The sequence below is a fragment of the Athene cunicularia genome, assembly GCF_003259725.1.
Source record: "Athene cunicularia isolate RWA chromosome Z unlocalized genomic scaffold, athCun1 chrZ_part2, whole genome shotgun sequence".
NCBI lineage: Eukaryota > Metazoa > Chordata > Aves > Strigiformes > Strigidae > Athene > Athene cunicularia.
In genome coordinates, this window is record NW_020799143.1 from 6,552,124 (window position 1) to 6,570,719 (window position 18,596).

General features: G+C 37.2%; 1 protein-coding gene across 1 annotated transcript in view; it reads right to left on the bottom strand.

Moving 5' to 3' along the window:
- Positions 1-11,905: 11,905 nt before the first annotated feature.
- FBN2 (fibrillin 2) overlaps positions 11,906-18,596 on the bottom strand; it is a 171,695-nt gene continuing 165,004 nt past the window's right edge. Inside the window, exons 63-65 of the mRNA XM_026866024.1 lie at positions 16,938-17,169; positions 16,104-16,263; positions 11,906-13,738 (exon numbers count right to left, since the gene is read on the bottom strand). Coding sequence (XP_026721825.1) covers positions 13,364-13,738; positions 16,104-16,263; positions 16,938-17,169 — 767 coding nt within the window. The 3' untranslated portion in view covers positions 11,906-13,363. The remainder of the gene's footprint in view (positions 13,739-16,103; positions 16,264-16,937; positions 17,170-18,596) is intronic.

Genomic DNA, 18,596 nt, shown 5'->3' on the forward strand with positions numbered 1-18,596 from the left:
GGGGGGGGGGGGGGGGGGGCTGGTCAGGTCACGTTGGTTAACAGATTTTTGAAGTTTGTTTTGTTTGTCCTCCAGGTGAGCCATTAGTTAGTTATGGATAGGGTACAATTAATTTTTCTTAAATTTAAAAAGCATTAGAGAAATTATTTTATGCTCCCTCCTGCCCTGCTTTAGTGAGAAAGCTGTGATCTTAAGAAGTCTGTGTGCATTGTTTATTCTTGCAGTTTATTTAAGAACTGTTTATAAAACAAGTTATTTTCCAGGAGTAACACACAAAAGATTTTAAGATATTTGGTTCTATTTGGGGGGAGTTTTCATATTTATAAAATACATTGTTTTGGGAGAGACCTGTGGAGGTCGTCTAGGCCAACACCCTTCTCAAGGCAGTTGCAGGTATATCGATCGCTCAGGACCTTTTCAGGCTGGTTTTAATGTCTCCAGGCCTCTCCGGGTATCTGTTCTTGAGTTCACATTACAAGTTTCCATCATAAGGATGGTCAAATCAAACTTTTCCATGTTGCCTTTCATTCTATTGTGCACCAGGAGGAATGCATTCCCCTTAGGTTACTGAAGACATGAATAAGATCTCCCTACTGCCTTCTCTTCTTAAGCTGAAAAACTCAGTTTTCTGAATCTCCTCTTACATGTTGCATGCTCCAGCCCAGTCACCAGTCATCTGGGTGACTATGATGGACTTGCTTCTTTCCTTAGCATTTTGCTGCAAGTGAACTGAAGCCCATTTTATTGTTCTCCACATCTTTCAATTTTCAATTCCAACTAAGCTGTGGATTTCCAAACTTCATCCCTGTCGTGATCAATATACTGGTACTTTACAGGCAGCCAGTCCCTGCATCCACCTTTTGAGTACTTGCATTTGATTGCATGCAGAGGTTGTTTCATCTGTGCTGGCCTTCTGCCATGCTTCTTCAACTCCCTACACATCTGACTGGAAGGTGGTTGTGCATTTAAGAGGTTGTTGTTGGAGATCAGCTGGCTTTTCTGGGTCGCTTTGCCCTGCAGAGCAAGAGAAAGAAGCCAAACTCTGCTCTCCTGAAGTCCAGAGCTGTAAATCTACCTTTTGTCTTGCTTACTTCTCTCAGGATTTATACTCTGCTCTTTGTTGTAGTCACTGCAGGCAAGACTGATCTTGCCCTTCAAATCCCCAGGCAATTCCTTCTTGTGAGAAAACAGATTCAGCAGAGAGTTTGTCCTAGGTTGCTTTTTGAGCAGCCGCATTAAGAAATTATCACCAAGATGCTCAAGAAATCTCTTGAATTGCTTTCCCAGCTGTATTGCCCCTCCAACAGATATTGCTGTGTTTAAAATACCCTGTAAGTGCCAGAACCTGTGATCAGGTGCCTTCTTCCAGTTGTCTATTTCAAGTATGTTCTGAGACATTTATACATATGCTCTTAGGAGAGTAGAAAGGAATATGAGGTCACCTGCAAAAATGTTAGAGGCATCCCATGTCTCAATTTAGGAGTTCAGTGTAAAAAAATATTAGATCATTCTGCCACCACAATAGCTGTGAAATAATATGTTGAAACCAACTAGGTAGAAGATGAATGCCTGTGAAAGAGATGCTATGGTTCTGAGTTTTGTTTAGGAGGGGACACCATAAATGTCATAAGGGAGTTTTAAGAGGACAGGAATTTAAATGGAAACCATTAACTGGCCACATGCAATTCACCTAAGGATGAAAGAAAGAACATGGATTAGAGATTAGTGGAATGGATGTTTTAGGTATGAGAAGAAAACTGGGAACTCAGAGAGTAAAGACCCAAGGGATAGACTGAGCAGATGCATGAACCATGGGCTTGAACTGGTGGTAAGTAGAGTGCTGAAAAGAGGAGGAAGGCCACATCTTTGTCCCTGTTTTTCTCTCACTCTTCTAGAGAGAAATTAAGGTCTTATGTGGAAAGGTAAGTTGACATAAAAAGGCATTGGAGAAATGTTATAAGATACCTGCAAGTGCAGATGTGGGCTGTTAATCAAGTAAGGATGCATTTGAAGGAAAAACTTGATAGTGGAGGTAATTAGCTTAACATTTTGAATAATTTTGTTATTTCTGCTTTTTATCAAAGCTGATGTGTAGAGTGTATGAATGCCCTCTGTGCATACTAGATTTTTTTTTTTAAAAAAGCAGAGTGTACTATCAAAGTGCTTAAAACATTTTGCTATTATTTTCTGGGTTTTATATTTTTTCTTCATAATTAACCATTTAGATATTAAATACTTGATATTACTTGCATCATTGAAAATTTTGGGTTTTGGCAGTTTATGTGGACCTTATTCTGGACTCTGCTTTCTCTTGCTTTTTAACAAATCTTGCTTTTTGTCTTGGTCACTTTAGAATATTTGGTCTTGGTTTCTTTCATAACCATCTTTCATCCTTGTATGCTTGTTTGGTGTAGACTGCATTGTGTCTAAATGCATAGTTCTTTGATATGCTACTACACTAGCATGTGACAGTCTCTGGTGTATTTATGAGAACTGGTGATGGGTGTTCTGCTTTTGGAGATGAGACTTCAGGATGTTATGGAGAAAAATATGGGAGAAATCATTACACTAAGAAATTAAGAGGCAATTTAAAAAAAAATTATGGCTGAAAGTGAAAAATTAAGAAAATCAGAGTGGTTAATTAGGTGGCAACAGTAAACAAAGGAAAAACTAAGCAGTTTTCTTAATCAGCTGATGGTTATTTCACAAATATTTCACAAAACTGATGCTATTGTTAGTCTGAACAGAGATAAAGGATTTAAAATTAAAAGAATTAAAAGTGGTTCCTTCTCATGTCTAGAAGACGTTTTTATTATATTCATTTTGGAAAGTACTGTCTGAGCAATAGAGAAGTTAAATCTGGCACTCTGACTGTAACATTTTTGTATGTTCTGTGGATAGATAGGTATGACCCAATTTTCTGTGGATGTTGGTCTTGAAACTTCAGAAACATTTTAAAAAATGCTGCTTTCCACAAAAGACAGGTTTGTGGTGTTTTGGCAGTTTTGTTTGTTTATGTTTATTTTTTGTTTTGTTTTGGTTGTAACCAAGCATACCAAGTTATGTACAGATTTGAGGCCCATTTCTTGTTCTTTTACTGACTTTTTGTCTCAAGCAGCAATGTTTTGGTGGGGTTTTAATGTAACTCTATGGGAACAGTGCATTTCAATTATTTGCTTTGCTGGTGATCAATTCAAGCGTTGGTTACTGTGGTTTGGGGTTTTTTTTGTGATTTCCTCTGGACTGTGCTTTCCTTAAGAACACATGCCATGATGAAGTGTAGCTTAGTTTTGCTTTCACTGAAAGAAGCTGGGGAATGTACAGGAGTAGACATGTTAAATACAAGCACAAATACACGAGACAGTTCAGTCCATTTAAAAAGGAAAGGATGGAGTGGGAAGACACTGAAGTGCCTTACAGCGTGTTGAAGTCACATCAACAATGTGAGTGAGTAATGCTATTATATCCTGTTCAGTGTCGCATGAAGCAAGTGTTGCTGCTCTTCTCAGGAGAGGACACTAGACAAGTAAGTGGTGGATGTAACTCATTCCATTCAGAAGGAAACAAGACTCATTTGTGGTTAGCTCCATATTCCACAAACTCTTCTATTTTGAAGTGGGCACATTTATAAAATTTACATCTGTGTTCTCAGCAGCTGAAAAATTACTTATAACTCTCAAATTTCCTTTCAAACAGACGTCTTCTACTTTCATCTTGGCTTTAAAACTGGATTCCAGGACAGCTACAATTTAGCCAAAACCCAGCTGTTTTGAAACTGAGTGGATCTTATTATTCTCTGGGATACTTATAAATAGTGTTTCTTTGCATCATATGGTAAGCAGGCAAAGGAATTTCAATCCATTTAGCTATGTCTGATATACTCAGTGTTTTCCATGGAGGAATATTAAGAGATGGAGCTATCCCAATGAAGCTCATCTCTGTTTCAAGAACAGCAATGTAAGACCATCTCTGTGTGCTTGGTCAGTGTAACAATAGTGCACATTGTAAGGATTTCACTGAGTTCTGGGTATACTGAAATCAAAGGCTTAAAATACTGTGCATTGTGTGTCCAAGAATTCAGTAGATGGTTTAGAAATGTGCTCTTCTACAAAGTTCAGAAGCCTGCTGAGAAACACATTGCGATTTCCAGAGATGGAGCTACTGTTTACTGTTTACTTTTTTACTGTTTACTGTTTACTTTTTTACTGTTTACTGTTTACTGTTTGGTGGTAGTCTTACTGATCAACAGTGAGAGACATAGAACTGAGGCATCTCAGTAGTGAGTTTGGCCTTAAACATACTATAGTTATTTTTTTTTATTTTGATTTTCTTTTCTAAGCTCTATGTACCAATTGATAAATTTAGTGACAGGCTAATTGATAAATTCAGTGACAAGCTGAATCTTGATTCTTAACTATCAATTTTCAGTCTCTCAGATAACAAACATCAGATCTTCTCAGGTTTTTATATTTAATCTTTGGGTTATCAGTTAAAACTCCTGGAAGAGAAAAAAACCCACCCTTTTTTACTTCTAATTGAATTAAATTACTTTAGATAAATCTCTTAGCAGTATCATACATTATTAACTTTATACATGGCTGGAAGATAATTTTGAAACATATATGTTGATCCAGAAATAGACAACTTTTGGCCATTTAAAAAATACTTTTTCTAAAACCTACTTTAAAAAATAAGTTGGATCAGCTGTGCTATCCAGTTTCTTTTAAATTCATCTGTGTTTAAGTGCATTATTCATAAGTAAACTAGTTTACTTTTTGATCATGACCAATAAATATTTGATGAAATAATACACCTTTGGGAGTAACAAAGGGAAGAAGCACAGACATTTCTACATCAGCCTTACACACTCACTTTGAAGCATTATTACAGATATGTAACAAGACTGAACATGGGATTTTACTTGGAAGTATTGACAGTCTTCCATTATTGTGGTAGCAATGGTGCCATTATGACCTGTCGTCATCAACACTTGTATAAAGATACAGAGGCAATAAAAGTTGATGCCTGGAGTGAGCTGGTAAGTTCTAAATACTTTTTAAACCTCCCCTCCAAAGTGGGAATGACTGCATGAGTTTACATGATCACAGATGATATAAACCTAAAGTATTATTTTAATTGTAAAGAAAATAGTAAGAGATGGGGACATGCATGGAAATTATAGAGGGAACCAATTCAAAACAGATGCCAGTAAGAGTGATTTGTACATTAAAAAAAAAAAAAAAAAGTTGGGCAATTCAGCACAGAAGGTTGATGATACTAATGTACCTAAGTTTACAGCAGAAACGATTAGCAGAAACACTTGGCATGGTGGGAGAAGTGACTGTCTACTAAAATGCAAGTTCTGAAGGAAAGTATTCTGTTTTGTTTCTAATGAGACCTTTCCTTTCTTCCACTCCTTGCTGGGACTTCATAAAAGGCTTTCAGAATATATCAGCTGTGGGCTATAGGGTCAGTTGTTTTGTTCAGTTAACATTGTAAAATGGATAAAAATATGATTACAGTTTTCAACACAGTGTTTAATGTTATTGGCTACATTTTAGATTCACCTTTACATGTTAAGAATTCTTTGAGTTGAAGATACGAAGCCCAACACTGGAATAGGCCATTTGGTGCTTATCATATTTCAAGTTGTATGGAAGCCGAGACTTTGTCTCACCTGTGTGACTGCATGTTTTCTGAAGAAACTGAAACTTTGTGGCTCTTGTATACTTATTGAAAAATTATCAAAGTTTGACTGAAAGAATCTGAAAATTTAACTGAAGATTGTATGAATGAGCTTGTTTTCACAAAAATGACAGGATGATATTTAGTAGAGCTAGAATTTTCCTACAGATTTATTAGTTGATTTGCTATCATAGTTTGACTATCCAGGTGAACAAATTTTTATTTAGAAAAAGTCTTCTTGAAAGAAGTAATCTTAATATGTGCAGTGACCTTATCTGAAACATTAAGGGAAAATAAAGACCGCAGCAAACTCATGAATGAATAAATTAAGTTCTTCAGCTGTGTATTTGAATCAATGCCAGGAAAATAAGGCATCCATCAACACTGTGACAAATAATAGCAGTCATTTTACAGTATAACAGCCTTCAAAAATGTAACACTGAAATTGTTAAGTTGGTGTTTGAATAATTTATGAGTAATTTAGATGGAAAAAGAAAGGAACTCTGTGACTGCCAGATAGTGTGGGACTGCAGACTTTGCTCCAGTACTGAAGCTGAAGATTGTGGTTGCCCATAAAACTAGGACACGGAAACAAGTGTATCTTGGATGTTGAGGATGCAGGAGCAGGCTAGGGCTATGCATTAGGCAGTGCTGAGTCAGTAGGGTTGAGAGTGAGACTGGTGCTGAGTTAATATGGTATGAAGTTTATATGATATTAAAAGTCAGTTTGGAGGAGGTAGGAGTTCAGTTTTGCCACAGTTCATCTGAAAATTCCCAAGTTTGATCACTTCATCACAGTTTAATCATGCATACACCCAAGTAAAAATACATGTGCAAAATGGTGATGTAAACTTCCTATCTCTATAGCATACCAGATGTGTTATATTTGTACTAAACAAGTTTTCCTTATTAAACTGTTTACAGGTGACTCAGGCCATAGATTTGTGCCTGTCAGTGTTGTGTGGGAGCTGTACTGCTCAAATGTTCTCATTGTTCCCTATATCTCATGTGCTCATAATTGCCTTTTTTTCTGATTTTTAAGAATTTATGGCTTTCAGAAATGTTATATGAATGAGGGAGAACAGTGCAATTACCTTTTAAGCTTGGGTGTGAAATACTTTGCAGGCTTTCTACTGAATTGGTAACTCTTTAGTCAGGTATTTCTTTCCTACTTTCAGCCTTCTGAAAGACGATTTTTCTGAAACAGACAAAACAGCAATGACACGTGCGTTTTGGTGATATGATCTCTGTTTTGATTTTTATCTTAAAACTAATGGTTTTTTAAAAAATTGAGTGTAGATTTGAAAGTTATGGCCCAGTGGTTATTTGACACTCCCACCCCCCCTTTCTTTTTTCTTTCTCAGCGATGAATGCAAGTCTAAAAGCATAGGGTAAAGAGCAATGAACTTCCATAAGAACAGCAAGACCTAGAGATATGACCATTATTTTACAAAGTTCAGAGATCCATGTTTAGGACCTTGTATTTGCATCACTTAGATATATAATGCATTATTTTTGCTAAATAAATATACTGGGATTGGGGTCCTGTCTTCTTGAATGCATATGTATTCTTTGGCTTCAAACCACAAGCCAGGCCTTGAGAACACTACCTGGTATTCAGCTGTCAGTTTGGTGATCTGGCCTAAAATTCAGAATCTTTCCAAAATTCTGTTGTAGCAGACAGTAGTTCAGTAGTTCACTGCAGTGGAGCCTCTGTATGGCTATCTGCATTTGTGTGTTCCTTGTTTTGGAATTATTTTTTTTAGCAACTTTTTTGGAGTCTTGCCAAGGGCAAATCTTAGTGGCAACTAACAGGATTTTGTTGAGTCTACACTGGGCAAGAATTGCTATAGGGTGAAGTATAGAAATATCAGATATTTCTGTAAGTATATAAGCAGCATAAAAATACCAGAATTGGATAAAATAGCAGTAATGTAATACTGTCAGCAGTAAAAAGATTGATGACATGTTACTGTTAATGGAAAATTAATAAAAGTATTTCAGATTTACTTTATGTAGGAACATCTTTAGACACAGGATTTTAAAATGTACTGTGCACCAGAAAACTGCTACAGTATTGTTCTCTCTCTCTCTCTCTCTCTCTCTTTTTTTTTTTTTTGCAACCTGGTGCTCCAATCTAGCAGTTTTCTTGTCTGGAATTGGACAGCCTTAGCTTTCCCTGTACTTTAATACTTCTGGTAAAACAGTGAGAATGGTTATACTTTTAAATATAAGGGTATTGTTTCCTTAAGTTACTATAGACCTATGTATGCTTCCCAGTTTTTGTGCCTCAGCATATTCAGTTATTATTCATATGGCTGAACTGAAGTTCAGACCCTTGAGGAAGAATTTCTCATTCATTATGGGTACTGTTCACTCTGTCACTTTTTCATAAATTCTTCATGGTGTCATTTGCAGTGGTTTCTAATGTTAGCTAGATTGAGCTAGCTCTGATCACTTCTGTTTAGGGCATACTGTAGTACAATATAGATACACTTTGTTGAATGGAAGTGCTGCTGAGCTCCTGCTTTGGCCTTGGAGTTCAGAATTTTAAACCTCAAAATCCCTGTTTTTGTAACAAGTACTTTTCAAGGCATCAAAATGATGACACATTACCAGCTGTTGGTGTTCCTTGTATCTCAAGATTTGGTTTTGGCCATGGGTAAATACATCTCACTCTTGACAAGCCCAAGCAGTGAGGAGGCCTTGCTTGTATTAAATTCATGTCCAGATACACAGGTTAAGCATTTCTGTGATGGCACATGATCACATACAGTTGGCATTCTTGGAACAAGCTTCACAGGCTGTGTGAGACCACCTCCTCCATCAGTTCTGTAAGGCTGTGGGAGCAAAGACTTTACTTCCTATCTCTGTTACAGAAATTTTGTGTCAAACACATAAGCAGTTGCACTAGGGACTAGGATTTTGGTTTAGGTATAAAATGTTGTACTTCTGCCCTCTCATGTTTTCCTGCTCTTCTGCTTTAAGTGTGAATGTAGAGCTGTGAATCTTCATCCATCCCCTCAGAATAAAGTTTATAAATTCAGCCCTTTTCTTGGATTTAAGATATAGTTAGTTTAGGTGCTTAGGCTTCATTTATAACACGTGGGAAGAATTAGGAAGCACAAGGAAGTGAGGTTTTTGCTGTGTTTAGTTTAGCAGTGTGTTGCCACTTCTGAATTCTTCTGTGGGTTTAGCACAAAGGCAGATTCTTCAGCTGTCGGTCTGCAGACCACATCCATTACATCAAAGTTGATGCCAAGTCAGTCTAATAAAAGCCCATAGAAAAATAGTCCATTCTAGAATGCTGACTGAAGAGCCTGGCTGATTAAAAGCTGTTACAGGCCCATCCAGTTAGAGAAGGAACATGAAATAACTGGGTGTTTGAATTGCTGTAGTGTTACTGCTGGTTAGATTAAGTATGGCTATGAATAAAGGACATCATGTGCTCAGAAATAATTACTGGATGTTTAGACTCAGAAATACTTTCAGCAATGCTCCCTTGGCTGTTGAGTCTGAGCCATGCTTGGGGAAGGATGAGCCCTGAAAAGTCTGGACACACTTACAATGCATACATAGAGGTCAGTTTGGAGCATTTGAGGATAGAAAAGGAGGCATGCAGTCTTTGATGGGCCTGGTAACATTATGTGGCTATAGTAAATCACACTGAATTTTAGTGCTGGCATGCCAGGAAGGTACATGTTTAGATCTAGAGCTGAGGGACTTGAGTCCTTGCGGTAAAGCTGGAAAGAACTGAAAGACTTCCCTCAAAAAGAAATTTTAGGTTATCAGTTAGTTATGCGTGGTTTAAAATTACTATAATGAGGAAGTGTCATAGACTTGCTAGAATAGCTAGAGTGTACTGGTGAAGTCCCCACTGCCTAAGCCTATCTTGGATGTTACCTTTACTCACTATGGTCTTGCTTCAAGTTGCCGAGATTTATACTGCAGCCTCTCTTAAATAGCAAGAAAATTTTCATTTTACTTTTAGCAACAGATTTTGGATTTTTGTAGCTTTCTGAAACACTAGTCTTTCTGTTCAGTCAGCTTTCTCATTAAATGTTTAGAAGTTAGAAGGCTAGAAGATATTAAGGGGTAGAGTTTGGAGAAATGAGTATACAGATACATACTATCATAGGTTGGGTGGAAAGGCAGTGTCTCTGTTTTGGGTTTGTTTTGGCTTTATTTTTAATCCAAGTTATTTGTTCATCTTTATTTGAAGCTGGGAGTGACTTTCTGGATTTTGTGCACAACTGTCTTGTGCATTTTAAGATGGTAGAGAATAGCACTGGCTTTCTAGTAAGGGTGTAACGTATTTTTTGTGCTTTGTACTTAATGTATGATTAGCTAACACAGGTGTTATCTGATGAGTTTCTTGCTTAGGAAAAAAGGCATGTGCGCATAGCATAATACAAATAATCTCTCCAATGAAATTCTCCAGAATTTGTAGCTTAGAGGAGTCATTAGTAAGAGTGTTGCTACAATTTTCTCTCCTTTTTTCAGAGTTGGCAACAAAGGATAATACTGTACTGGGTTCAGTCTTTTTTTTTTTTTTTTTTTTTTTTTTTTTTTCTGGCAGTAAGTGTTTCCTGGAAAGCTCCCGTTTTGGACAGAGAGTAGCCTTCTTGGAAACTAGCTGTTAGAGTTGTTAAATCTTAAGTCAGTGCTGTACTGGATGTATTTATCAGACCTCTGGAAGTCTTTTTATTTCTGTGGACGCCAGTCATTTTACCCAGAAGCATCTTTGAATCACAATGAACCTCGCACAATTGTATCTGAAGGTAATGTCAAGTAAGTCTGGTTCCAGGAAATTTCATGTTGTCTTTAAATTGGTGCACTATTAAATGTCAGATAAATCTGAATACATATGTAGGTTTCAAGGAGTACCCAAGGCAAATAACTCTCATCAAATAAATCAGTGATTATGAAATGCAGTAATTCCTGATGGTGTTCTTTCTTAAGTGTGTGATTCCTTTAAAAACTTGTATTTCTTTTATTACTTTATGAATATTTCAGGGAAAAGGAGAGGGACAGCAGGGTAGCAGGAGAAGTATGCTTGCTTGGATCTTTGAAAGCAAGGGAAAGAACAATTTTATGCTGAAAAAAGTTTTCAAACACTAGGGAAACTAATTGTTATTGCATCCAGTAAGAACCCTAGACCTGCAACTTGACATTTAATGCAAGTAACTTGTAAAGTGCCACTCCTCCAGAAGAACAGAAATAGAACATGTAGGGCTAATTCTGCTGGTGCAGACTAAGAGTACATCTAAACCAAGCATTTTGCATCTTAATCGAGTGCTTAACCCAATGTGTCTGATTTCCCTTTCTCTGGCTATTATTGCTGTGACAAAAACATAGAGTCAGTATTGGCTATTACTTAAAAACAATCACCAGTTTAACTCTGAATGGAATAAAAAGTATAGCTTATGTAATGAGGTCTTTGTGGAAAACTTGCATACTCTAAGAAAAAACATTTTTTGCACTGTTGGGTTTGACTGTTACTTAATGAAGGGTACTAAAGGAAGGGACTACCAACAAGCAGATGCTCTTACCTGATTTTTGCTATTCGGGTAGGATGGAAGTTTTACACTCCTATTCTTGAATGTAGAAGTTTGGTTTTTTTTTTTAGAGATGTTACCAAACTTAAATTGTGATGATCCTTCAGCCTTCATTACACAGATAAGCAAAACTTTCTGCAAGGCCACCCACTTGAACCTAATGTATGACAAATTTTGAGAGGGTTGAGGTATAGTTTTAACTTTGATGACAGTTTAATTCTGTGTTTCAGCTCTGTCATGATAGAGTGACTAAGTCAGAAAATGCTGTATAACTTAAATGTCAGTGAGGAGGAGTTTGTCCCATACCAGTTCCTTTTTCTTTTCTGAAATACTTCAGATTTACAATCAGATGTTTATTTTGTGTAAAGAACACAGACATTTCAAAGAAAAAAACTACCCAAAATAAGCTTTATTGCAAGAAAAGTGACGTCTTACTGATACAGACCTTCAAAGAAAACTTTTGTTAATTACAAACATTTGAATAAAAATGTACAGTTTCTTTTTCTTTTCAAAATCCCCAAACTCAACAAAAGAAAAGAAAAGAAAAGAAAAGAAAAGAAAAGAAAAGAAAAGAAAAGAAAAGAAAAGAAAAGAAAAGAAAAGAAAAGAAAAGAAAAAGAAAAGAAAAGAAAAGAAAAGAAAAGAAAAGAAAAGAAAAGAAAAGAAAAGAAAAGAAAAATCACTGAGTATAACTTGATATAACCTTTGGTCAGCACTGATATGTGACTGAAACAATCCTGGACACAGCGTGTGCACTGGCTATTTTCACATATGAGATTCCATTACATGACTAGTTACAGGCACTAGCTGTCAAAAAAAGCACCATTGAGACATACACTTAACACATAATGGTATGACATTCTAAAAAACATTACTAAAGTAACTAAATGTCAGCTCATTGTACAAACATCTTTCTTACAAAATAAGCTATGATAAAATGAGGCGTACGGTGTATAACTACAGTATTAATGAAACTTCTAACAAATGGATTTCAAATACACATTTTCCTTGTCTGCGCTGCATAATTATTTTGCACATATGGCAGTCCTGATACAGCTCTCAGTGTTTAGTAAATGCACCATTAATTCAAGCCAGCACCAAACAGTATGGAACATCATGTGCTCCCCTCAGAGAGACATTTTCTTCAGCTGCCTACATTAATGCAAGTCTGTAGAGCACCTTTTCTGAGAATGAGGTGTGGTTGCATGTGTGGTTCCTTGAGGTTATTGGAAGGAAGTACAGTACAGTTTGGTTCTGCAATTCCAATGGTATTAAATGCAGTCCAGGTATTTTGCTACAGCAGTTGTGCCTCTTTGTCCATTATTTGATGTGGCTGATTCAGAATGCAATCCTATTGAGCTGCTGTGAAATATGATTGCTGCAGAGACTGATATTGTAATTCTTGTCCTTTAAGACTACCTTTTTTTTCTTTTTTTGAATACTTCAAGTTTTGCAAGAGCACTTTGGAATATTCAGAAGACATGCTACAGTGCTCTCTCAGCTCTGATACATTTTAAAATTAGTTGTATGCTATTTGGATGACTGGCCCAAATACAAAAGGAAACATCTTTCAAATCTTTTTTTTTTTTTTTTTTTAATTAAGAAAGTACCTCTAAAATGTTATAGCTCAAATTTATAAATTTAAAGAAAAACAAGCATGTTTCCCTTTTTGTTTACATAATTTGTTATTTTCTCCATATATTACTGCATTAAAAATAAATAAACTTTTATATTTTTTTTTTTAATTAGGAACTATAGCAAAATACCCAAAGTGTTACAGACTGCTAACAGGAAAACAACAGCTCACATTTTTGTGCCATTTAGTGCCATATGATGACTTCTTGAACTTTATTGTTTTAATATACTTTAAATTGAGGTTATATAAAAGATACAGTAACCATGATCACCATTGTGATCAAAGTTTTGGCGGTGGCAGATTTATGTTACCCTGCAAGGGTGGTTCTGCAGTCTTGGCAGGATGGAAGGAAAGAGGTCTTCCCCTTTCGCTTCCTCCCCCAAAAGTCAGTGACTGTTTCAAAGCCTTTTAAAAGCAGATATGCTCAGGTGGGTAGATAGGTGAATAGAAGTGACTGAAGAACTGGACTCAGTCTGGAAGATGGCTAGTAGAGGTCTATCCACAGCCTCATTCTGAGAGCTTCCCCAAGCTCTCCTAGGAGGTAGTTGTCCTCATTTCTGTCTTCCAATTTCTTTAGCTCCTTTTTCTTATATAGAGGAATGCTAGTGATTTCCAGTGTGTGAGTTCCAGGCACTGACTTTTTCTTAATTGTGTGCAAATAACTCAGTCCATCCCTTTGATGGATTCGAAAGATGCCATCATCATTGCCATTTGAGATGATGTAGCGCACATGGTTGGTAAGGGGCTCAATGGCTGGCAGGAGTTCTAGGATGTGCTCCTTGTTGTCAAGCCTGGAAATGTTGACTCTCATCTTCAAAGGACTATCCATGTCTAGACTTTCCAAGCTAATCTGCTCGATCTGAAATAAAAGAGGAAAGATGTTTAGAGCAGGAGAGAAACAGTTATTCACTTGCATTGAGAGAATAATACATGATTATTAACAGTTTCTGCATTTGTGAAAATCTAGCTATGAAAGAAGCAATTGTAAATCCCTTCTACCTGGGAGAAGTGCTTGATTCTGTATACACTGTAAATCTTAAAGGCTTCTCACACAGGCTTAACAGGATAATTAAAGTTACAGCATCAGATCTATGGAAGGGGGCTCAGATTTCAGATTCTTTGAAAAGTCTGTTTAACTTCATGCTTGCAAAAAGTCCATGTTAAGAAGAGCTGTGTTTACTACTGCAGTAAAGACTTTTACATAAGGCACAGTCTTGTTCTTATGATCAACTTCAGTGGGGAACATTACAGAAACACATACCACAACACTGTGGGGGAATGTCACGAAACTTCTCGCAGCATTTGGTGATAAGGAAGTACAGTGGTTATAAAGGAAACAAGTAATGAGAGAACTACTGTACTGTTAGCCTTCTACAGAAAGGGCTAGCATGTCATGTTGTGCAATTACATCCTATTTGGACCACTGAAAGGAGTGTGGATAAAAGTCCCAGCATTGTTCTGACAAATCAGTCATGTCTTTTTTAATTTGACCTTCAGTATAGTTATGCTGCAGGTGTAAATCTGTTCAGAGGTGTTACCTGCGAGCACACTTGTGGCAGGGGAGTGAGAATGAGCGTATTACTAGGAAAGCTGTCTAACAAGCAACAGCTTTTGAAAGTGCTTCTACAAAAATACACAGGCTGGAGTCTTCTTTAGGAAACCTGACACCAAGTGACGTACCTAGCCCACAGGTCAAGATCTTTTCATTCTTGTAAAGATAACGGAGGATTTTTCTTTCTGGGGGAATTCCAATATGTGTTACTAATATGTAATGTAATTAAAAACACATGGTGAAAACAAGGAAAAATTGTGGACAGGAGTAAGTACTGTACTGTTTGTAGTGCAACTACTGCACCCCATAGATGGCATTAGTGACAAGACTACTTTTTTCACATAGTTTTATGGTTGTGAAACCTTTCACTTTTACTGCTCAGGTAGTTCTAATACTAGAAACTGAAAAGATTAATGCTCTTAAAAAACATAGTAACAAGGTGTAACAGTTATGAACTACATATGAAATTAACTGTGCAACAGAAAAAATAGTTTTCAAAACATCTATGTATTTCTGTGGTGGGTTGACCACAGTATTCAGACCAGAACAAGTCCAATGGGAGTGGCAGTAAGGAGAGAAAAAAGGTGTTTGTGGGAAGTGTGGATGTGTGTGGGGAAATCAAACATTTAGATTTTAAGTGCCCACACTATATCCTTTAAACCAGAAATTATAGGATTACTGGCTTCTTTGGAAAATGCCAATATAAGAACTGGCTTTGATGGCATAATGCAAAGTAGCATGTATTAAGGCTGGAGCTTTGTGATTGTTTTATGTCCTTTCCCATTTAGAAAGGAGACTTGTTTCTCCATTCTTTCAATGTAATATGTGTGACTAGCACACCTTACCATTTTTGTTGATGGTTTGCATTTTGCCTGTTTGCATTACACAGCTCTTGTGTTACTGAAGGAAAATCTGTGTGTGTCCCCACGTCTAAATTGAGTCAGTTTCCCAATACTGCAGATTTCAAGACCAGAGCTAATGCTACAAGACAATATCCTATCATACAGAGAATGCAGATAACAGATATACATGTATACTCTTCTAACTTCTGGGAAAAAAAGCATCTAAAAGGTGTAAATAGTAGGGCTGTCCTTTCATCAGTATTCCATAACTTATTTTTATAAGCCCACAAAATGCAGTAAAAAAAATATTAAATCTGAAGTGTAATTCTCTAATACCCTCAGCAATTCTGCATATATTGGACTTAAGAATTTATCAGCTAGGTTGTGGACTTGAATCCCCCACAATTGTGAGCAATCATGGAGCAGACAGACTAAAATGATCTGCAAGATCTGTTTAGCTGTCCCAGACCATAAAAAGCTTTCCAGTCTTCTCCTGCCAAGAGAACAGATTGCAGACATGACCAGTTTCCTAGCTGTCTGTAATTATAGGAAAATTATTTCCCTGAATATATTTTGGCGAACCAGACCACTTCGCACTACAAAGGATTCTTTACAAGCTTTAAAACTTCATCTGTTCACAGTTGTTGATGTCTTTCTGATTGTCACATTGTTCCTGCCAATATAAGGTGAAAACCACTAAGGCAGGAGAAAGAAGATTTTCATGATGGAATACGCCCTGTTAAAAAAGTCTATTTATTGATAATGTTGAGTATGGTATCTCTTAAAATACCTCGAAGTATATTATAGTGCCTACTTATCTTGGTACGTACAGTGTTATTGGCACTTCTCTTCTTCCTGTTGTCTTTTTTGGAATAGCCATTGATTTTGCACTCATAACATGCTTCAGGGGACAAAGCATTCTCTTTATCAGCATCTCCATCCAGTGGCAGGTACTGGCCTTTGTTAAATCCCATCCCTGAGACACAGTGGCTGTTGAATAAAAATATCTATTTTAGTTACTTCTTGCAGTTTTATGAACTGTCCTGTTAAATGGAAAGTGAGTGCATGTAATCTGTACCACAGTGCCTGTATCCCCATCTTTTCCCTTCCCTCAGCAGGAGGTCTGTGCATTAATTTTCTTCACACTAGTGTGGCATATTGGATGAATACAACTGTTGGCTGAAGGTCTGCAGGCTTTTCTAATTTTTATTTGCAAGTTTTACAAAGAAATGGAACAAAACCAGCCTGCCCTGAATCTTGCAATTGTCATGTACCAGAACAATGTTAATTTACATTTAATGTTCTGGGTTGATCGGTGTGGCTTAAGCCCCTTAATTATCTCAGTACAAATGGCACCTATCCTTATGCAGCAACAGTCCTCATTGAGCAGGTTTGTGAAGGTGTTCTTGTGCTGATACTGGGGGAGAAAGCAGAACTGATTATTTAATGCTGCTTATATACTAGATTTAAAATGAGTATCATGCTGCATATACTGACACATCTTTTTTTTCTAGCTTCTGATTATTGTGTGTAAAAGGTAGTAGAAAGAATGATTTAGTAGTCTGTCCTTCATTTGCACCTCTGCTCTTCAGTCTGACTAGGGTCCAGCCTTTTTATAGGCTACTGAATGTGTCTTTGATGAATGACTGTGTGGAGGTACTCACCCTTGTCCAACTCTGTAATAGCCAGGTGGACAGCCACAAAGATAACCACCTTCAGTGTTGGAACAACCGTAATTGCAGGGATTCTTGGTAGAAGAACACTCATTCACATCATGGCATGCACTGGAGAATTGGTCATAAGAAAATCCAGATGGGCAGGCACACTTAAAACTTCCAAGTGTGTTGTAGCAAGAAGCAGAGCCACACACATTAGGATTGGAGCACTCATTTTCATCTAGTAAAATAAAAAAAAGTATATTGGTAACTTCTACTCTGACAGACATCAGGCAACCACAGTGTAGCTAACAAATCAGAATATCTTCAGGTCCTAGGGCTCTGCTACATCCTTGACTTGGTTTCTAAAGTAAAAGTACATTGGCAAAGGTCTCAAACACATATAGCTGGGCTGAAAAGGTATTTTAGGACAGTATAACTGTTAACTTTATATTGACTCAATGGTCCCCCTTCCTTCAAGGTATGTCTCCTGTTTTGCTTAGGGGTCCTCTTTCCCCTGGAAGGGTACACTCCTACCACATAAAGTCCACAGAGGAGAAATGAGCTGGAACCCCAGTCATACTCCAACCATGATAGTGTTACTGGGCACTTTGTAGTTGTATCTTGTTGCTTTGTACTTGTTCCTGGGCAAAGTTGTACTTGTAGTGGAAACCTGCAGGCTCTGTGAGGGGGAGGACAATCTAAATAGCCAACCAAAATGAAAGGGAAAAAGCAAGTATTGTCTTCACCTTGTGCATGCTGATTTAAGATACAGAGAAGATGACTCTCCGAGTCAGTGTGACTGATTTGGTTCCAGGCCATATTGTGAAAAATGAGCTTGTTCATGCTCTTGATAGGTGGTATGTGTGGCTTATTTATCTTACCATGGTACTAGTTCCCTGTAGGTGTTTTTCTCTCTAATACAATTAGTGCAAGTTTTACCATCCTTGCCTGCAGTTACTAAGAGACACATTGTTTTGAAGACTATAATATTCAGAGAGTATAGCTGGTTTGGAGTTCTGTGAGAGTTGTTCATTGTGTGTTCCTGTCAATCCCACCTCAGTCCTTTGCTTCCTTTGCTGTACAGCAGTATTAAGTAAGGAGTGATGATGGAGATTGGGACTTCAGAAATTGCCTGGTGTGCTACTTAATGTAAAATGAGTGTAATAAAATAATTTATATGTCCAAGATCAGTCTGTAAGGAATGTATGGCAGTGCTCACAGCCATCCTCTGATTATGACACCATTAACAGAGAGCCATGAAAGCAAATCTGAAAAAGTAAATATGTTGATATGGTGCCTTAAGAACCATACAGGCTGGGGTTGTCTGGATGTGTGTTGGTTTTCATTAAAAAAAAATTCACACAATTCATTTGGTGTGGGAGTTAGCTTAGTTCATGAAACACAGAAAAGAAATCATGGATTGAATGAGATAAACGTACAGTAAAAATGCTGAGTGGATTAATTTGTCCCTGTTCCTAGCCCAAAGAACTTATGTTAGCCTTAAGACTGCATTTTGGAAGTAGGAAATCCTTAATGGTTGATATTTTTTCTCCCTGTTCACTACAGATGCTATTCTGTAGTATTCTCAAATAGCTAATGATGGACTTACTGGAGATTTTTTCTTTTGGTTTTGTCTTCCCCCCCCCCTCCCCCCTGCCCCGCCCT